General features: G+C 43.4%; 1 protein-coding gene across 1 annotated transcript in view; it reads left to right on the top strand.

Annotated features, from left to right (window-relative positions):
- The window catches only part of malrd1 (MAM and LDL receptor class A domain containing 1), a 261,497-nt gene that overhangs the window by 216,210 nt on the left and 22,578 nt on the right, over positions 1-22,709 (top strand). Inside the window, exons 28-30 of the mRNA XM_078427721.1 lie at positions 8,922-9,200; positions 20,686-20,811; positions 21,422-21,488. Coding sequence (XP_078283847.1) covers positions 8,922-9,200; positions 20,686-20,811; positions 21,422-21,488 — 472 coding nt within the window. The remainder of the gene's footprint in view (positions 1-8,921; positions 9,201-20,685; positions 20,812-21,421; positions 21,489-22,709) is intronic.

Raw genomic sequence — 22,709 nt, 5'->3', positions numbered from 1 at the left:
GAGTCTTATGCCCAGAGTAGGGGAATCGATGACCAGAGGACATGGGTTCAAGGTGAAGGGAAAAACATTTAATAGGGGTATCTGAGGGGTACCTTTTTCACACAAATGGTAGGGGGTGTATGGAACAAGCTGCCAGAGAGGTTGTTGATGCTGGGACTATTCCATTGTTTAAGAAACAACAGGATAGGACAGGTTTGGAGTGATATGGACCAAGCGCAGGCAAGTGGGACTAGTGTAGCTGGGACATTGTTGGTTGATGTGGGCGAGTTAGGCCGAAGGGCCTGTTTCCACACTGTATCACTCTATGACTCAATGACTCTATATGCAAAATGCTCCTGCCCAGAAACAGAAGAAAAAAAATCTCTAAACCTGCTCATCCAGTTTACAGTTCCCATAGGTTAATTGAAAGTGTTATACCCAGATGCATGGTCACCATTTTCAGAGACACTAATTAGTCATAACATGACATCTGCACAATTCATGCCCAGGCAAGTTCCAGCCTTGAATGGAAATTAGAAGTTTAGGAACCTGTTTTGGATATTAAAAGAGGCTTTTCACCCGAATACACGCAAGAGCTTTTGAAATGTGGTAATGGATAGTTTTCAAAAAATAGGCTCAGACCAACCTCTGGCTAAATAGAATGATGAGGTAACTGAAGAACAAATATAACCGCAGATGCTTGAATCTGAAGCAAAAACAGAAACGCATAAAAGTCTCAGCTAGACAAGCAACATTCGTGGAAAGAGAAGGCCGTTAAGGTCTCGGGTTTGTAATCCTTCAGAACTGGGGAGAATGGAGGGTTTATAGTTTTCAAAGCAGGGGCCGGAGGAGGAGTGAAATGTTTTGTTTACAGACACAGCATGCAAAACAGGCCCTTCGGCCCAATTAGTCCATGCCAACCATCGATCACCATTCACACTAGTTCAATGCATCACTATCTTATCCACTCCCTACACACTCGGGGCAATTTACAGAGGTCACTGGGATCTCGGATGAGAGGGGATGTTATAGAAACATATAAAAGTCAAGGGATTGGACAGGCTACATGCAGGAAAAAAACTTCCCAATGTTGGGGGAGTCCAGAACCAGGGTCACTGTTTAAGAATAAGGGGTAGGCCATTTAATAGACAATAGACAATAGGTGCAGGAGTAGGCCATTCAGCCCTTCGAGCCAGCACCGCCATTCAATGCGATCATGGCTGATCACTCTCAATCAGTTCCCCGTTCCTGCCTTCTCCCCATACCCCCTCACTCCGCTATCCTTAAGAGCTCTATCCAGCTCTCTCTTGAAAGCATCCAACGAACTGGCCTCCACTGCCTTCTGAGGCAGAGAATTCCACACCTTCACCACTCTCTGACTGAAAAAGTTCTTCCTCATCTCCGTTCTAAATGGCCTACCCCTTATTCTTAAACTGTGGCCCCTTGTTCTGGACTCCCCCAACATTGGGAACATGTTTCCTGCCTCTAATGTGTCCAATCCCCTAATTATCTTATATGTTTCAATAAGATCCCCCCTCATCCTTCTAAATTCCAGTGTATACAAGCCTAATTGCTCCAGCCTTTCAACATACGACAGTCCCGCCATTCCGGGAATTAACCTAGTGAACCTACGCTGCACGCCCTCAATAGCAAGAATATCCTTCCTCAAATTTGGAGACCAAAACTGCAAACAGTACTCCAGGTGCGGTCTCACCAGGGCCCGGTACAACTGTAGAAGGACCTCTTTGCTCCTATACTCAACTCCTCTTGTTATGAAGGCCAACATTCCATTGGCTTTCTTCACTGCCTGCTGTACCTGCATGCTTCCTTTCAGTGACTGATGCACTAGGACACCCAGATCTCGTTGAACATCCCCTCCTCCTAACTTGACACCATTCAGATAATAATCTGCCTTTCTATTCTTACTTCCAAAGTGAATAACCTCACACTTATCTACATTAAACTGCATCTGCCATGTATCTGCCATGTATCCGCCCAGTATACGGGTGAAATCGAGCGATGAAGAAACGAACTTGGAGAATCCAAGTCCATTCCAGAAGGTTGCAAAAGACCAAGATGAAAGATGAGATGTTGTTCTTCACATTTATGTTCAGTCTCACTTTGGTAGTGTAGGATGTCATATATAGCTAGGAATAAAAGTGGCACACAGCAGGTGCACCTCTATGGACTGAGTATAGATGCAAAGCGACCACTTAATCGGTTTGGTTTCTCCAGTGTGGAGGAGATCACATTGTAAATATCAAATGCAGTAGTGTACATTGGAAGAAGTGCAGGTGCACGGCTTCACCCAAGTTGTCTGTCTGTGGCCTCCTCCACTGCCATACTGCTGCCAAAACTAGAGGGACAACATCCTATCATCTGTCTGGGCACTTCAGGAATGATGAATGGACTCTCCAAATTCAGGTAAACTGCTCACTCATCATCAAGCATATGTCCATTTGTCCCCATTTCTCTTTCAAATTGTCAGCACGCATGCTCCTTATCACCTGATCTATCTTAACCTTTCTCCATCTGGTCTTCTCCCTTGCACTTCACTCCTGTCCCCAACCCCACTTTGAAAACTCTCCACTTTTCGCCTGATAAAGGGTTCCTGACCCAAAACATTCATTGGTTTCTCTTTCTACAGATGCTACTTTTACTGGCTGAGTTCTTCCAGCATTTCTACTTTTGATTGGGCTACTTTGGATTTCCCCTACCTTTTATAGTAGCAGGAGATTACTGTCAGAGATTTGTGTGTGAAGCTTTTCGCTGCTCCAAGTTCAAACATTTTTGCATTGGACGTTGTATCCATGTTGCATCTTTGCAGATGGAGAAAGCTTAGGATAGATCAGGTGATAAGGCGCATGCGTGCTGACTATTTGAAAGAGACATGGGGACAAAAGGGCTTCATCCCTCAGTATCAATAAAGTGCAGATATTTTAATGCTGCAAAGCAGCCTATATCAGCCCATGTGCTGAAGAAAGCCTTTTCCTCGTTGAAGTCAATCGATTGAAATTTAGCAGAGTTGTGTGATGACAGAACAATTCTAATCACTATCTTCCACAATTACAGTGCCCTCCATAATGTTTGGGACAAAGACCCATCATTTATTTATTTGCCTCTGTACTCCACAATTTGAGATTTGTAATAGAAAATATCATATGTGGTTAAAGTGCACATTGTCTGATTTTATTAAAGGCCATTTTTATACATTTTGGTTTCACCATGTAGAAATTACAGCAGTGTTTATAAATAGTCCCCCCCCCCCCCAATTTCAGGGCACCATAATGTTTGGGACACATGTCTTCACAGGTGTATGTAATTGCTCAGGTGTGTTTAATTGCCTCCTTCAAGCAGGTATAAGAGAGCTCTCAGCACCTGGTCTTTCCTCCAGTCTTTCCATCACCTTTGGAAACTTTTATTGCTGTTTATCAACTTGAGGACCAAAGTTGTGCCAATGAAACATAGAAACAGAAAATAGGTGCAGGAGTAGGCCATTCGGCCCTTCGAGCCTGCACCGCCATGCAATATGATCATGGCTGATCATCCAGCTCAGTAGCCTGTACCTGCCTTCTCTCCATACCCCCTGATCCCTTTAGCAAAAAGGGCCACATCTAACTCCCTCTTAAATATAGCCAATGAACTGGCCTCAACTACCTTCTGTGGCAGAGAATTCCACAGACTCACCACTCTCTGTGTGAAGAAATGTTTTCTCATCTCGGTCCTAAAAGACTTCCCCCTTATCCTTAAGCTGTGACCCCTGGTTCTGGACTCCCCCAACATCGGGAACAATCTTCCCACATCTAGCCTCTCCAACCCCTTAAGAATTTTATATGTTTCTATAAGATCCCCCCTCAGTCTTCTAAATTCCAGCGAGTACAAGCCCAGTCTATCCAGTCTTTCCTCATATGCAAGTCCCGCCATCCCAGGGATTAATCTGGTGAACCTTCTCTGTACTCCCTCTAAGGCAAGAACGTCTTTCCTCAGGTTAGGAGACCAAAACTGCACACAATACTCCAGGTGCAGTCTCACCAAGGCCCATGTACAACTGCAGCAGAACCTCCCTGCTCCTAAACTCAAATCCTCTTGCTATGAATGCCAACATACCATTCTCTTTCTTCACTGCCTGCTGCACCTGCATGCTTGCTTTCAATGACTGGTGCACCATGACACCCAGGTCACGTTGCATCTCCCCTTCTCCCAATCGGTCACCATTCAGGTAATACTCTGCTTTCCTGTTCTTGCCGCCAAAGTGGATAACCTCACATTTATCCACATTATATTGCATCTGCCATGCATTTGCCCACTCGCCTAATCTATCCAAGTCACTCTGCAGCCTCCTAGCATACTCCTCGCAGCTAACACTGCCACCCAGCTTCGTGTCATCCGCAAACTTAGAGATGTTGCATTCAATTCCCTCGTCCAAATTATTAATAGACACTGTAAATAACTGGGGTCCCAGCACTGAGCCTTGCGGTACCCCACTAGTCACTGCCTGCCATTCCGAAAAGGACCCGTTTATTCCTACTCTTTGCTTCTTGTCCGCCAACCAATTTTCTATCCACCTCAAAACTGAACCCTCAATACCGTGTGCTTTAAGTTTGTACACCAATCTCCTATGTGGGACCTTGTCGAAAGTCTTCTGAAAGTCCAGATATAACACATCGACTGGTTCTCCCTTATCCACTCTACTAGTTACATCCTCGAAATTCGTCAGACATGATTTGCCTTTGGTAAATCCATGCTGACTTTGTCCGATGATTTCACCACTTTCCAACTGTGATGCTATCACATCTTTAATAACTGACTCTAGCATTTTCCCCACTACCGATATTAGGCTAACTGGTCTATAATTCCCCGTTTTCTCTCTCCCTCCCTTTTTAAAAAGTGGGGTTACATTAGCTATCCTCCAGTCCTCAGGAACTACTCCAGAATCTAAAGAGTTTTGAAAAATTATCACTAATGCATCCACTATTTCTGAGGCTACTTCCTTAAGCACTCTGGGATGCAGCCTATCTGGCCCTGGGGATTTATCTGCCTTTAATCCATTTAATTTACCTAACACCACTTCCCGACTAACCTGGATTTCCCTCAGTTCCTCCATCTCATTAGACCACCGGTCCCCCGCTATTTCCGGCAGATGGTTTATGTCTTCCTTAGTGAAGACAGAACCAAAGTATTTGTTCAATTGGTCTGCCATCTCCTTGTTCCCTATGATCAATTTACCTGTTTCCGACTGCAAGGGAACTACATTTGCCTTAACTAATCTTTTTCTCTTGACATATCTATAAAAGCTTTTGCAGTCTGTTTTTATGTTCCTTGCCAGTTTTCCCTCATAGTCTATTTTCCCTTTCCTAATTAAGCCCTTTGTCCTCCTCTGCTGGACTCTGAATTTCTCCCAGTCCTCTGGTATGCTACTTTTTCTGGCTAATTTGTATGCTTCATCTTTTGTTTTAATACTATCCTTGATTTCCCTTGTTAGCCACGGATGCACTACCTTTCCTGGTTTGTTCTTTTGCCAAACTGGGATGAACACTTGTTGTAGTTCATCCATGCGACCTTTAAATGCCTTCCATTGCATGTCCACCGTCAACCCTTTCAGCATCAATCGCCAGTCTATCTTGGACAATTCACGCCTCATACCCTCAAAGTTACCTTTCTTTAAGTTCAGGACACTTGTTTCTGAATCGACTTTGTCACTCTCCATCCTAATGAAGAACTCTACCATATTATGATCACTCTTGCCCAAGGGGCCTCGCACAACAAGACTGCTAACTAACCCTTCCTCATTACTCAATACCCAGTCTAGAATGGCCTGTTCTCTCGTTGGTTCCTCGACATGTTGGTTTAGAAAACCATCTCTCAAACATTCCAAGAAATCCTCTTCCTCAGCACCCCTGCCAGTTTGGTTCACACAATCTATATGTAGGTTGAAGTCACCCATTATAACTGCTGCACCTTTAGTGCACGCATTTCTAATTTCCTGCTTGATGCCATCCCCAACCTCACTACTGCTGTTAGGTGGCCTGTACACAACTCCCACTAGCGTTTTCTGCCCCTTAGTGTTTCGTAGCTCTACCCATATCGATTCCACTTCCTCCGAGCTAATGTCCTTCCTTTCCATTGCGTTAATCTCCTCTCTAACCAGCAACGCTACCCCACCTCCTTTTCCTTTCTGTCTATCCCGCCTGAATATAGAATATCCCTGGATGTTGAGCTCCCAGCCTTGGTCACCCTGGAGCCATGTCTCCGTAATCCCAACTATATCATAATCATTAATAACTATCTCCACATTTAATTCATCCACCTTATTACGTATACTCCTTGCATTGAGACACAACGCCTTCAGGCTTGTTTTTACAACTCTCTTACCCCTTATACAATTATGTTGAAAAGTGGCCCTTTTTGATTTTTGCCCTGGATTTGTCTGCCTACCACTTTTACTTTTCACCTTGCTACCTGTTGCTTCTACCCTCATTTTACACCCCTCTGTCTCTCTGCTCCTGCTCCCATCCCCCTGCCACATTAGTTTAAATCCTCCCCGACAGCACTAGCAAACACTCCCCCTAGGACATTGGTTCCATTCCAGCTCAGGTGCAGACCGTCCTGTTTGTACTGGTCCCACCTCTCCCAGAACTGGTTCCAATGTCCTAAAAATTTGAATCCCTCCCCCTTGCACCATTTTTCAAGCCACGTATTCATCTGAAATATCCTCCTATTCCTACTCTGACTAGCACGTGGCACTGGTAGTAATCCAGAGATTATTACCTTTGAGGTCCTACTTTTTAGTTTATCTCCTAGCTCTCTAAATTCACCTTGTAGGACCTCATCCCGTTTTTTACCTAAATCGTTGGTGCCAACATGCACCACGACAACTGGCTGCTCACCCTCCCCCTTCAGAATGTCCTGCAGCCGCTCAGAGATATCCCTGACCCTTGCACCAGGGAGGCAACATACCATCCTGGAGTCTCGTTTGCGGCCGCAGAAACACCTATCTATTCCCCTTACAATTGAATCCCCTATCACTATAGCCCTTCCACTCTTTTCCTCCCCTCTTTTGCCGCAGAGCCACCCACGGTGCCATGAACTTGGCTGCTGCTGCCTTCCCCTGATGAGCCATCTCCCCCAACAGTATCCAAAATGGTATATCTGTTTAGGAGGGAGATGACCGCAGGGGACTCCTGCACTACCTGCCTACTGCTACGCTGGCTAGTGGCCACCCGTTTCCTTTCTGTCCGCTTATCTTTTACCTCAATTAAGTCAATTTTTAAATTCAATTAAGCCATTATGAGACTGAGAAACAAGAATAAAACTGTTAGAGACATCAGCCAAACCTTAGGCTTACCAAAATCAACTGTTTGGAACATCATTAAGAAGAAAGAGAGCACTGGTGAGCTTACTAATCACAAAGGGACTGGCAGGGCAAGGAAGACCTCCACAGCTGATGGCAGAAGAATTCTCTCTTACATAAAGAAAAATCCCCAAACACCTGTACGACAGATCAGAAACACTCTTCAGGAGTCAGGTGTGAATTTGTCAATGACCACTGTCCGCAGAAGACTTCAGGAACAGAAATACAGAGGCTTCACTGCAAGATGCAAACCACTGATTAGCCGCAAAAATAAGATGACCGCATTACAGTTTGCCAAGAAGTACCTAAAAGAGCAACCACAGTTCTGGAAAAAGGTCTTGTGGACAGATGAGATGAAGATTAACTTAGATCAGAGTGATGGCAAGAGCAAAGTATGGAGGAGAGCAGGAACTGCCCAAGATCCAAAGCATACCATCTCATCTGTGAAACACGGTGGTGGAGGTGTTATGGCCTGGGCATGTATGGCTGCTGAAGGTACTGGCTCACTTATCTTCATTGATGATACAACTGCTGATCGTAGTAGCATAATGAAATCTGAAGTGTATAGACACATCCTATCTGCTCAAGTTCAAACAAATACCTCAAAACTCATTGGCCAGCGGTTCATTCTACAGCAAGACAATGATCCCAAACATACTGCTAAAGCAATAATATAAAGGAGTTTTTCAAAGTTAAAAAATGGTCAATTCTTGAGGGGCCAAGTCAATCACCCGATCTGAACCCAATTGAACATGCCTTTTATAAGTTGAAGAGAAACCTCTTCAGGGGACTAGCCCCCAAAACAAGCATAAGCTAAAGATGGCTGCAATCCAGGCCTGGCAGAGCATCACCAAAGAAGACACCCACCAACTGGTGATGTCATCGCAGACTTCAAGCAGTCATTGCATGCAAAGAATATGCACCAAAATACTAAACAGGACTACTTTCATTTACATGACATTGCTGTGTCCCAAACATTATGGTGCCTTGAAATAGGGGTCTATGTATAAACACTGCTGTAATTTCTACATGGTGAAACCAAAATGTATAAAAATGGCCTTCATTAAAATCTGACAATGTGCACTTTAACCACATGTGATTTTTTTCTATTGCAAATCTCAAATTGTGGAGTACAGAGGCAAATAAATAATGTTTGGTTTTTGTTCCAAACATTATAGAGGGCACTGTAGTATAAGAAAATAACTGCAGATGCTGGTACAAATCGATTTATTCACAAAATGCTGGAGTAACTCAGCAGGTCAGGCAGCATCTCGGGAGAGAAGGAATGGGTGACGTTTCGGGTCGAGACCCTTCTTCATTTTTCACAAAATGCTGGAGAAACTCAGCAGGTCAGGCAGCATCTCGGGAGAGAAGGAATTTTCACAAAATGCTGGAGTAACTCAGCAGGTCAGGTTTCAAGAAGGGTCTCGACCCGAAACGTCACCCATTCCTTCTCTCCCGAGCTGCTGCCTGACCTGGAGGGCACTGTATCTACTTAGAGATGGTTACTGAAGAACACAACCTAAGGGATATGTTTATACCTGAGGCATTTCATCCTTGCACTTCCTCATTGTTTCCCCTCTCCTCACAGAACTACCTCCGCTTCTGACAGCGACATGTTCCCCTGACTCCTTGCAGTGCCAGGATATGCAGCTGTGTGTTCACCAGTCCTGGGTCTGTGACGGTGAAGAAGATTGTGCAGATGGAAGCGATGAATCAAATTGCTCGACACTGCGTCCGGGAACCTTGCCGCCTCAGGATCTATGTGAAGATAAAGAATTCCAATGTTTCAACAGGAAATGTATCCCGTCGTTGCTCAGGTGTGACGGAGTCCCCGACTGCTCTTTAGCGGAAGATGAATTTGGTTGCGGTAAGTCCCATTTATCTGTCAATCCTTGGGTATTTTTATTAATGTTGCTAGTGAGGCAGCATGCTTTCATCCTCTTGAAAAACAACCAGATGCAGCTGAATTGCAATTTACTCACTGAAAGAAATGATCTTCCTACCTGAAAGATACGACAAGAAGCACCATGTTGACTGCTGAAGTGATTTTGAGACTCACATCATTTATTCCTTTGTATCATTAAAGGAGGAGGTGATGCAGTTAAGTGAAGGATCTGGGGATTGGGAAAGGAGAGCTTATCAATTAATATTTGCTTCCATCCTGCCTGGAATCTGTTGATGAGCTGAGGGCAAATGGGCCTGAAATCCAGCAGGCCCAGTCTCTGCTCCATCAACTGGGGCTAATGTCATCAGGAAAGTCAAGGTGAGGATTAATTTATTCAGAATCATTGGGGCTTTGGCTCTGCCTGGTACGTTTTATGCTGTCCTTTATAGCAGAGAGGCGGCCCATTTGCAAGTCATTTCACTACCTTGCAAATGTAAACTGTTTCTATGACTTTTATGAGTGACTATCATTTTCTACCTCATTGTCTGCAGTTGAAACCACATTATACTTGTTGCCCAAGGCACACTGGTAAGCCTAGATCTGAATTATAGGGGTTGAGAAGGCTCACAAGCATTTGTTTGGCAACCATTGGGTGCACAGGGCTGGAAGAGTTTGGGAGGTTAGGGGTATGTTTGGGATGAGGATAGGGAACCAAATCTTCTACAGCATCATTTTGTGGCACAGTGTCCTAACTTCTGCTGGGAATGCATGGGTTAACATATGATAAGTGTTTGACAGGCACTGGGCCTGTACTCGCTGGAGTTTAGAAGGATGAGTGGGGTCCTCATGGAAACTTACCGAATAGTGAAAGGCCTAGCTAGAGTGGATGTGGAGAGGATATTTCCATTAGTGGGAGAGTCAAGGACCAGAGGCCATAGCCTCAGAATAAATGGATGTACATTAAGAAAGGAGATGAGGAGGAATTTCTTTAGTCCGAGGATGGGGAATATGTGGAATTCATTGCCACAGACGGTGGTGGAGGCCAAGTCAATGGATATTTTTAAGGCAGAGATTGATAGATTCTCTGATTAGTATGGAGGTTATGGGGAGAAGGCAAGAGAATGGGGTTGAGGGGGAAAGATATATCAGCCACGATTGAAAGGCGGGGTAGACTTGATGGGCCGAATGTAGTTATTTTACTCCTATAACTTATGAGCTATTACAGAGATCAATAAATAACTCATGAAATGAGTTGAAAAACAGATCAATGATACATGAATATAGTAAAATTAAGTGTCATAACATCAACACTAATTTCAGAACAATGCAATTTTAGCAAAATTCTCACTAAACAAACTTAAATATTTGAACACGGCATTCAATAGGATTGCTCTCTCTCTTGGATAAGTATTACTTTTTTATTCAGGATCCTTCCAGCCGCCCAGTTCCTGAAAACATATCCTGCTCTCTAGATTGTTATCTTGTTGAGAGATCTGTCCAATTACAGATTCATTATGCTCTGCTGCATCCAGATGGTATCATTCTGATAGTTGGTGGAGATAAGTAGACCAACAATGTTAATATAAATACAAAAAAATTTCACATCATGAAAAGAATCAAAACATAAATATATTCAGCAGGATAAACAAACTGGTAGTTCTGTGGACAATAAGCCACATTACCGAGCAATACATGATACAATCAAACAACATTAAATATCTAAGGAGACAGAACGACTGCAAATTGCTGGAATCAGAAGCAAACAATAAACTGCTGACAGAACTCAGCAGGTCAAGCAGCATCTGTACAGGCAAGTGGAAAGTCATGCTTTGGGTTGAGAGTCATAAGAGTGATACAGTGTGGAAACAAGCCCTTCGGCCCAACTTGCCCACACCGGCCAACATGTCCCAGCTACGCTATTCCCACCTGTCTGCGCTTTGTCCATATCCCTCTGTTTCTTAAATGTTGGGATAGTCCCAGCCTCAACTACCTCCTCTGGCAGCTTGTTTCATATACCCACCACCCTTTATGTGAAGAAGTTACCCTTCAGATTCCTATTCAATCTTTTCCCCTTCACCTTGAACCTATGTCCTCTGGTCCTTGATTTCCTACTCTGGACAAGAGATTCTGTGCATCTACCCGATCTATTTCTCTCATGATTTTATACACACTCTACCTTAGAGACTCTACCTTGAGGCTGTGAGTGCACAATGGAGATAGCCACTTCTAAATACTGCCTACCCCTCTATATACTGACTGTCCTTCTGTTATTCTAACAGATAATTGATCTGTTCCTATGTAAATCACATTCCATGAGTTATTTATTGATCTCTGCAATGGTTCATAAGTTGTAGGAGTAGAATTAGGCCATTCGGCCCATCAAGTCTACTCTGCCATTCAATCATGGCTAATATTTCTTTCCCTCTCAAAATCATTCTCTTGCCTTTAATGTGGCTACACTGGGCACCTTTCCTATATACAGCTGTACAGCTGTGGGGCTATACGGGCTACTTTACCTGAATACAGGTATCTAGCTTTGTGGCTATACTGCCTACCTTTCCTGTGCACTCTCAATCCTGATGCAGGGTCTCAACCTGAAACATGGAGAATCCCTCTTTTAGGACAGTTTAGTTTAGTTGGTTTAGTTTAGAGATACAGCACGGAAACAGGTCCTTCGGCCCACCGAGTCTGCGTCTACCAGCAATCCCCACACATTGACACTATCCTACACACAGAAACCGCTTATAATTTTACCAAGCCAATTCACATACAAACATGTATGTCCTTGGAGTGTGGGGAGAAGCCGGAGCACCCGGGGAAAACCACGCAGGTCACGGGGAGAACGTGAAAACTCCCTACAGATAGCACTGGTAGTCAGGATCGAACACTGGTCTCTGGTGCTGTAAGGCAGCAACTCTACCACTGTGCCACGGTGCCACCCCACTCTTCACGGATGCTTCTCGGTCCAAACCGTTTTTTCCAGCGGTTTGCTTTAAACACCAAACATATACAAATGTGGATCTTCAGGAAAATGAAATAGAATTTCAACCAAGTTTGATGCAACATGAAACTATTACGATTCTGTCAGCAGCAACAGCAATTCCTGCAGGAAGGGCAAAGGCAACAGGCATAAGGCTATTTGCAGGTTCCCCTCCATGTCGCATACCATGTTGATTTGGAATTATGTTGCCATTCCTTCATCAGATTAGGATCTCCTTACCCAAGCGCAGAGTGGCATTAACTTCACCAGAAGCACTCCAATATTGCAGGAATCGTGAAATGGTGCAGCTTGGAAATAGGCCATTCAGCCCAACTTGTCTCTGTCCACCAGTGGATAGATCCTGGTTCAAGGACAGTTATGGGTGAATGTCAATGACAACGTTGCACCCTCAACATATACAAGGATAATTAACCCTGACTTCATTTTTAACGTCACTGAAAATTTCTCTACGATCCACCTAAAGCTTTCCTACAGGTCAACTTAAAGGAATTTAGGCAGCTGATAAACTATGGGGAAGTTGAAGGAGAAGAGGACCCATATTGGGAGGAAAATGAAAAATTGAAGGCAAAGTCTGCATTGAAGGAGAAATGGAAATACCCTTGAGCTTAGGTGCTGAAGGCATGCACAGGAACACAAGCCGAGGGAGCATAGGAGCAGGTGGGCAGGCAGTTTTCCACGTCTCCAAAATGGAATGAATTAGGTCTTCTGTGGGTGTGGGGGAGTCAGAGGGACAGTCTACGCATTCTAGCAGAACAGAAATACAAAAGTGATACAAAAGCAAAATGTTGTAGATGCTGGAAATCTGAAATAAAACAGAAAACACTGGAAAGACTCGGAAGCTGATTACTAGCTGTAGAAAAAGAAATGGAGTTAACACTTTGAGTTGAAAAAAACCAAACCAAATTAAGTTTAGGTCACCATGTTGTAGGAAAGATGGTGTCAAGCTGGAAAGGATGCAGAGACGATTTACATGAATATTGCCAGGACTCGAGGGCCTGAGTTATAGGGAGAAGTTGAGCAGGCTTGGACTTTATTTCTTAGAGAGCAGGAGGATAAGGTGTGATTTTATGAAGGTGTACAAAATCATGAGAGGAAAAGATTGGGTAAATGCACAGTCTTTTGCCCAGAGAGAGGAATCAAGAACCAAAGGATATAGGTTTAAGATGAGGGGAGGAAGATTTAATAGGAACCTCAGGGATAACCTTTTTTACACAAAAGGTGGTGGATGTATGGAATGAGCTGCCAGAGGTGATAATTGAGGAAGGTACTATCACAACGTTTAAGAAACATTTAGTCAAGTGCATGGATGGGATAGATTGAGAAGGATATGGGCCTAACTCGGGCAAGTGGGGCTAGTGGAGATGGGGCATGTTGGTTGGCGTGAGCATGTTGGACCGAAGGGCCTGTTTCTGCACTGTTTAATTCTATGATTCTATAACAACAAAATGTGTTAAGATGAGTAGGAGCGTGATCTCAAATGAATTGTCATCTACTTGATCTGAGACAGCAGTTGACAAGTCCAAGGAGTAGAACCCATGCATTTGGTGTTTGTTTTTCTTTTCCTTGTCTTTAGCTCGAGGAAATGACTGGCATATCTCACAATTACTGTCAGATAGGTCTGATTCAGGCAGTGATGAAGTGTCTAAGTTGAAAGCCATTGCTCCACGTATTCAAACTGACCCAATACTTTCCACTCAAGGACCAAAAGATAGAAAGTTAAAAGATGATTAAAGTACAAGTCACTCTTAGATAGAATATTTAAAGAAGAAAATCAGCACAGATTTGAAAGAAAGAAAATAATGAACAAATAAATGGAATCCAAAAGAGTAAATATAAAGTACAATTTGATGGATGCCAGAAACAAATGAAAATGTTTAAAGGGCTGGATGAATATGGTAATAAATGGAAAAACGTATTAATCATAGAACATAGAATATGGAACTGGCCAGCACGTGAACAGGCCCTTCGGCCCACAATGTCTGTGCCAAACATTATCCATATCCCACATAACCATGTGCTTATCCAAAAGTCCCTTAAATGCCATTTTCATATCTTCCTCCACCATCACCTGCAGCAGTGTTTCCAGCCACTCACAACCCTCTGTGTAAAAATTCATACGCCACGCATCTCCTTTCGACTTTACTCCCCTCATCTTAAAGCTATGCCTTCTTGTAGATATTTCCATCCTGAGAAATAGTTCCTGACTGTCTACCTTCTTTATGCCTCTCGTAATTGTATACACTTCAATCAGGTCTCCCCACAACATCTGCATTCCAGAGAAAACAATCCAAGCCTGTCCAGACTTTCCCAGCAGCTAATACCCTCTAATCCAAGCATCATTCTGGTAAACCACCTCCGCACCCCTTCAAAAGCCTCCACATCCTTCCTGCAATAGGGTGACCAGAACTGCACGCAATACTCCAAACGCGGACAAATCTAAAGTTCTGAAGGATTTTAACAATGTCCTTAAGGAGATCAATCAAGTGGCCAGAAAAGATCGAAATATATGGTTGAATGAAAAAAGTTTCAAAACGTGTTTCAGGAAATTGGAGAATGTGGAGATCACATGATAGCATTCCAAAAACAAAATTAAACAAATTAAAGGCAGTGCTCTTTGAGGTATATGGGAGCGTACAAGAGGATTGAGAGATTGATGGTTGGTGGGAGGCAGGAGCCTGTGTGCTGAGGTCCAGTTAGCTACTGGGTCGGGGAATTGAATTTCTCCTTGACAATTAATTTCACTTACAGCTAAAGACTGAAAGGAGGAGAATCAAGAAGTGGTGCAACATTATTTCTACAAAATCCTATGAAATCAGGTTTCTGTAGGCCAAGACTCGACAGATTGTGAGGTGTGATCAGAGAAGAATTGTACTTTTTAGGATCCTTGAAATCTTCGCCATTGACCTTCTTGGGGCAATGCATCTGTCGACAATGTTGTTTTGGGGTCAGATTCCTGGAGGCAATAGAGTGGAACATCTTCACTTGGACAATGATATAACTGAGCAGCTGCCGTTGCTTAGCAAGGAGTGTGTGGTCTAGTGCTTGTGACACAACAGGGCATTGGTTATTGATATATTCACAAAATGCTGGAGTAACTCAGCAGGTCAGGCAGCATCTAGGGAGAGAAGGAATGGGTGACGTTTCGGGTCGAGACCCTTCTTCAGACTGATGTCAGGGGGGCGAGACAAAGGAAGGATATAGGTGGAGACCTAGGATATAGGTATATTGATATAGGTCTCCACCTATATCCTTCCTTTGTCCCGCCCCCCTGACATCAGTCTGAAGAAGGGTCTTGACCCGAAACGTCACCCATTCCTTCTCTCCCGAGATACTGCCTGACCTGCTGAGTTACTCCAGCATTTTGTGAATAAATCGATTTGTACCAGCATCTGCAGTTATTTTCTTATACTACTTGGTTATTGATATGTTCATGCTCCACACATTTTATCAAAAGGAGGACCCTATTGGAATTCATCTTCCCTCCTCCGTCCTTGCTGATCATTCCTTGCTACAAGATTGTGCTCTTCTTACCCAAGCATGGGAGAATCAATTTGTCTCGATTTGGGATGTGGGCCAAGATATGATTCCAAATAGAAGTCTTTCTTATCTTCTGAAGCTGGGAGGACTGGATGGCTTTAATGATAACTCTAGCTTATGGTGGTTGAAGGTTCATAAGTTCTAAGAGGAGACTTATGCCATTCAGTCCATCAAGTCTACTCTGCCATTCAATCATAGCTGATCTATCTTTCCTTCTCAATGCAATTCTCCTGCCTTCCTGTTAACCAAAGGGTCACAAAGCATTCACTAACACCATCAGGTAAGCTGCTGAGACATTGACATGGCATGTTCTTGAAGGCAAAGCTCACTCTTTGAAGTTGGAGTTTCTCTTCAACCAGTGATCCCCACACACTTACACTATCCTACACATACTAGGGACAATTTACAAATATACCAAGCCAATTAACCTACAAACCTGTACGTCTTTGGCGGGTGGGAGGAAACTGGAGATCCCGTAGAAAACCCACGCAGGTCACGGGGAGAATGTACAAGCTCCATACAGACAGCACCCGTAATCAGGATCGAACCAAGGACCCCGGCGCTGTAAAGCTGCAACTCTACTGCTACGCCACAGTGCCGCCCAATGACGGCTTAGCGACATTAAGGTCAGGCACTGTTGGGATGGTCCATGAAGGTCTGATATTTCATGTCCTGGGCTTCAGACTGTGAAGTGGATGTTGTCTGGGTGTGGTTTCATTTCACATGGATTTCCCATTGCACACCAACAACTTGGCCCAATCAATCGTGATTACTTACTCTTTCATCCAGCATCTGTTTCTAAAGGTGCATTAGATAATATAACACAAGGGTGAGATCAAATATATTTTCATTTTGTGAAAATGAAACTTGCTGCTTCACCATACTCCATGAAACACCAAGCACCAACATTAAAATTAATTATGCACCAGTGTGTAATAAAACATGTATGATTGCCAGCCAGCTGAATTTTGATGCAAGTTTCAAAATGCAATCAATGTTAACTCTTTAAAATCCAGTGAAGCAATTCAGCTCCAAAATAAGCAAGTGAAATCAAATATAACCAGAGTGTACAATAAGAGTTTGTTGCCTGAAGCAAACCAATAAAACAATGTGACACGGATGGATTCACAGCTTCACAGCATTCTTCATTTCTACTCTGTTATAGTCAGTAGGAGTGATTTGCCAGCTCATTTTCGCTGCCTTTGCACGTTTTTAAAATGACTAAGAAAAGTTATTAGGTAACAAATAAACTGCTAGAGGAACTTCACAGGTCGGCCAGCATCCGTGGAGGGAAATGGACAGATTACGTTTTGGGTTGGGACGCTTCTTCAGTCTGCAGAAGAGTCCCAACCTGAAACGTTGCATGTCCATTCCCTTCCACGGATGCTGCCTAATCCAATGAGTTCCCCCAACAGTTTGATTTTTGCTCCGGATTCCAGTATCTGTAGTCTTGTATGTCTCCATTGAAAAGCTAATGTTTGAAAATTACGACTACTGCAGCATTAAATAAAATTTGATTTGAGAAACTCAGCTTGGCAGACAATACATCTTTGTATATGTTTGTGCCAATGAAATAGGATTAGATAGAAATTAGTTGAAGGATTAACCTCTCCACCAATTCCAAGTGTGCAGATCTGCATGCTCCAATAAAACTGATATATTGAATAATGTAGAAATAATAATGCACAGTTACATAATTGACTTTTAAAAGGCCACCTTTCTTACTCTCAATTAGCAGGTTTATTATTCTCAATAATATTGAAATAAACTGCAGAGTCTGTGTTGAAATTCTTCTACGTAGGCATTTTTTCTTTTTATTGAGTCTGGCTGCTGTAGGATGATATGTGAGGACAAAGTGTTATCATCTTGCACTCTCCCAGAAATGATATCAGAACCTGGTATTATTGTAAGACATTCTGCTTTTCTTTGCATCTGCTCAGAACTAGACCAGAATCTTAAATTGCTGCCAAATCGCTCACGGTATTTTGAGAACTAATGTGACATCACTCATTGATGATTATGATTACCTCCTTTAGTCCAATGCCACAACAAAATGAATCATATAATTAGTCATTCCATGTTTACATGCATGCTAATTATTTATGATCCCTTCCTCGAATACGTCTGAAAAATTGGTGATGTTGAGCAAACTCTAACATTCAATGGTCAAAGAGTGTTTATGATGGATGTGGCCAAATGACGTTGGTAAAATGCGAATTAAATCAAGTAAAATGTGATAGACGCAAAATGCTGGAGTAACTCAACGGGTCAGGCAGCATCCCCTGAGAAAAAGAATAGGTGACTTTTCAGGTCGAGACCCTTCTTCAGACTGAGGAAGGGTCTCGACTTGAAACGTCACCTATTCTTTTCTGTAAAGATGCAGCCTGACCCGTTGAGTTACTCCAGCATTTTGTGTCTTTCTTCGACGTAAACGAACATCTGCAGTTCCTTCCTGTACAAGTAAAATGTGAAGCTGTTTGGTGGAGCAGAAACACTTTCTATCTATCCGACTGGGGGTGGGGGTAGGGGGGGGGGAGGTGTTATTGACAGCAGTGCAGCGATTCAGTTGTATATTTGGATCTATTCCACATTCTTCTGTTCACAACAAAGTGTCATAAACCCCCGCACATGCCCTCTGCTGTGATAACACAATGTGGGAATTGTCCAACCAACTGTCCAATGGCCATTATTTACATTGATTTCTAGTCAGAAGATGGCCAGATCGGCAGGAGTGGCTTGCTGATCACTGACCTTGCCCCTTCTGACTTGAACCTTTGTCAGTGAGGTCAGTCCACCCACCCACCAGATGAAACTTCCGGCTTTTGTATTGGTGAACAGCCCCACTCCTGAGCAACACAAGTGCCACCGATATGTTTCAGCCTAGAGGGGCAGCATAGTGGCACAGCAGTAGAGCTGCTGCCTGACAGCGCCAGAGACCCGGATTTGATCCTGACTACGGATGCTGTCTGCACAGAGTTTGTACGTTCTTCATGTGACCACGTGGGTTTTCCCCGGGTGCTCCGGTTTCCTCCCACACTCCAAAGACACCGTTTGTGGGTTAATTGGCTTTGGTAAAGATTGTAAATTGTCCCTAGTGTGTAGGATATTGCTAGCGTACGGGATTCGCTAGTGGACATGAACTCGGTAGGCCGAAGGGCCTGTTTCCATGCTGTAAACTAAACTAAATTGCAGCTGAAAGGTGAGGGATGCCTATGTGAGTGTGAGCCAGTCTATTCCCAGGATCTCTGGGCTTTGGGGTGGGGGGGGAAAGGTGAATTTTTGGAGTTCTAATGATGTGCAGCAAGGAAGCAGGTCCTTCGGCCCCTTGTCCTCATGCCACAAAGTTGCCTACGTGAGCTAATCCCATATGTCTGCGTTTGACCCATATCACCCTCAACCATTCCCATTCATGGTGTTAATTTGTTATAATTATACCCACTCTACTACTTCCATCAGCAGCTCCTTCCACATACCGATCACCCTCTGTTTTTAAAAAAATGCCCCTCATTTCCCCTTTAAATCTTTCCCTTACCACCTTAAATCTATGCCCTTTAGTTTTAGAATCCCCTACTGTAGGAAAAAAGACTGTGGCTATTCACCTTATCCATGCTCACATTTTATAAATCCCTATAAGGTCACCCCTCAGCCTCCTACGCTCTAGGGGGGAAAAACTCAGAGCCTTTCCAACCTGTCCTTGTATCTCAAGCCCTCTGGTCTCAGTAACACCTTTGTGAAGATTTTCAATATCCTTCCCAGCTTAATGACATCTTTCTCGTAGCAGGGTGACCAGTTTTGTGAATAATCTATGCATTTAATTTTCCTTTTTCAAATTTTTGACTTCTCCCAGATAATTGTCATGGAAATCCTTGGTTCCACCAGCCCCAAAAGGGACATAAGACAAGAAAACTCATCAAAGAGTTTCCATGACATTCATCTGTGAAATAGAGCAAGTAGGACCATCAGAGTACAAGGGTTGGTATCATGTCACGCCATGCGTGGTGGTGATTGACTGATGGTGTGGAGTCAGTCATAGGTTCATCTGAGTGATCTCAGTCAGTTCCACTGATGTGGGGAATCTCATGGCCACAACTGCAAGGAGAGTGGGAGAACGGTCAGCAAATGTCAAGGCAAATGATCCCACTCAGCAGGTTTAAAGGGCTAAATTTAATTTTTACATTTTTCCTCCCTCCCTTCTACTGTCCTCCCTCCCTCCCTCCCTCCCTCCCTCCCTCCCTCCCTCCCTCCCTCCCTCCCTCCCTCCCTCCCTCCCTCCCTCCCTCCCTCCCTCCCTCCCTCCCTCCCTTCCTTCTGTCCAGGTTCAGGAACAGTTTCTTCCCTACAGCCATTAGGCTATTAAACACTACAACCTCAAATCTCTGAACTACATAGACAATTATTGTTATTATTGCACTATTATTGTTTTTGTATGTATGCGCGTGTGTGTATACACACACTGAACTTTCCCCCAATTTATTATACTGTTTACAGTGTACTATGCTTACATATACTGTTGTGCTGCTGCAAGTAAGAATTTCGTTGTTCTATCTGGGACATATGACAATAAAACACTCTTGACTTTTCCTTCCTCCCTCCCTCAGCCTCTCCCTCCCTCCCTCCCTCCCTCCCTCCCTCCCATCTTCCCTTCTTCCCTTCTTCCCTCCCTCCCTCCTTCCCTCCCACCTTCCCTCCCCCCTCCCTCCCTTCCTCCCCCCTCCCTTCCTCCTTCCCTCCCTCTTTCCCTCCCTCCTTCCCTCTCTCCCTTCCTTCCTCCCTCCCTCCCCTTCCCTCCATCCCTCCTTCCCTCCCTCCCTTCCACTCTTCTTCTCCCCCCCCCCTCCCATGCTCTCATCCATCCTTCCTTCCTTCCTTCCTTTCTTCTCCCATCCTTCCAGCCGCAATAAAAATCAAGCTTAATTTGCTTTCTTTCAGCTGCAAAGCTTTGCTTGAATGGTTCTTTGCTCTGTGGGAGCAGTAGGGAGTGCATCCCAGTAACACGGCGATGTGATGGTGACATTGACTGCAGAGATTTCAAATCAGATGAATCCAGTTGTTCAGGTGGGAAAGCGAATGTTTGAAATCAGTTAATTATGAATGTGTTTCTTTTTCAAAATATCTAATTTGATTATCCCCTTTAGAATAGTGTTTTTCACTCTGGCGCACTAACCCCTGGCAAGAGACAAATTATTATTATCAAAATCTAAAAAGTTGCAGAATTCAGAAATAAAAATCAGAAGAAGCCGGGAGTGCACAGTAGTTCATTTCAATTTGTGGGAAAAGAAACAGAATTAATGTTACAGGTCAGAGACCCATCATCTGAAATATTGATTCCATTTCACTTACCACAGATGTTTCCTGACTTGCTAAATGTTTCTGCTAAAGATTATAGAGTCCCTGTGTGGTTTAAATGTTATTAATAACACTAAAAAACTCACAAGAAAATGAAAAATGAAAGAAAGCACACACGAACTACCTCAGTAGTCTTCGGGTATCTCTGGGATAGCCCCAACTCCTTAAAAGGAATAGCCTGGAACATCATCTGGCTATTCGGGGTTGTGAGGGATATCTTACCAAATGTGAACATGGAGTTTTCATTCGAAAAATTGTGAATTGTTGCTTAGGAGATTATTTTATTAATGGTATTGACATGTTTATATTCTTGTTACAGAATGTCCCAATGCCTATTGCAGAAATGGCGGAACATGTGTCATTGTTAACAGAATTGCACTGTGCAAGTAAGTGTTTGTGTAGTCATTGCAGGATGTTTAGTGAATGCCGAATGAGAAATTTAAAAATTCATCCTTCATCTCTGTGTCATTTATGCAGATTGTCAGACTAAAGTAAATTGCAGAATGCTGCAAAACCATCTGTTCTTCTCATTACACATCCAAATGTTTGTGGTTTGTATTCTTGTGTTGCTACAATGTTCCAGATGTCATTTGTGAAAGAGACCATTTTGACAATTTTGAAAGTAAGCATCACTGAATTATGCCAAAAACTCAGCTCAATTATTTCCACATTTCTTAACATTTTTTTAAATGTTCCTGTTTTGTTATTTGTTGAGAGGACTCACATTACTTTAATGGGGCCTATGTGGCTTTACAATTGAGTGCATTCTATAATTGTACTTTTAAGTTATTCCTGAAGCGTTCTCTGAAGCCAGATTCAATTCCAAAACCACGTGCACAATTCTCTCAGCAGTCATGAGTTCGATGGCTGCCTGAGTTTCTTAATATGCTCTCAAATGGCATACAGGTAAGGAGAAAATAACTGCTTCCCACCATCTCTTTCACCCATCTCACACACGCACACTCTCTCACACACACTCCCGCCCCCACATACTCACACACAAGCACACATTCTCCGCGTACTCCCTCGCACATATGCTCCCACGCATTCTCGCTCACACACCCTTCCACACATACTCTCAGTCTCACTCTCATCTCTTTCACATCTCTCACACACACAAAAACTCACAGACACACACACACAAAAAATGTGCACAGACTCACACAAACTCTCTCACACAGTCTCCCACACAAACTCTCTCTCTCTCTCACACATACACACACACAACCCCATAGAACAGCAGAAGGAAGGGAAGGGGATTTGCACGTGTTTCATTGGTGGATTTTGAGAGTTAGTTTGGAAAAGGGTTAATGGTGAGGTTAGAGGTGTTTGGTCCTCAGCTTTCTAGTTCCCTAAGCAACATTGTGAAACAATCCCTCTCCCACTATTCTCAACAAATCCTTCATATGAAGAAAAAGCAGGAAATTAAATTTGAAATCAAATTAAAAATCAAATGGGGCAGCACAGTGGCAAAGCTCAAAGAGTTTCTGCCTCACAGCATCAGAGACAATAGACAATAAACAATAGGTGCAGGAGTAGGTCATTCGGTTCTTCGAGCCAGCACTGCCATTCACTGTGATCATGGCAGATCATGACCCAGGTTCAAT

The sequence above is a fragment of the Rhinoraja longicauda genome, chromosome 2 (genome assembly GCF_053455715.1).
Source record: "Rhinoraja longicauda isolate Sanriku21f chromosome 2, sRhiLon1.1, whole genome shotgun sequence".
Taxonomy (NCBI): Eukaryota; Metazoa; Chordata; class Chondrichthyes; order Rajiformes; family Arhynchobatidae; genus Rhinoraja; species Rhinoraja longicauda.
This window is presented reverse-complemented; position numbering and strand designations above follow the sequence as displayed.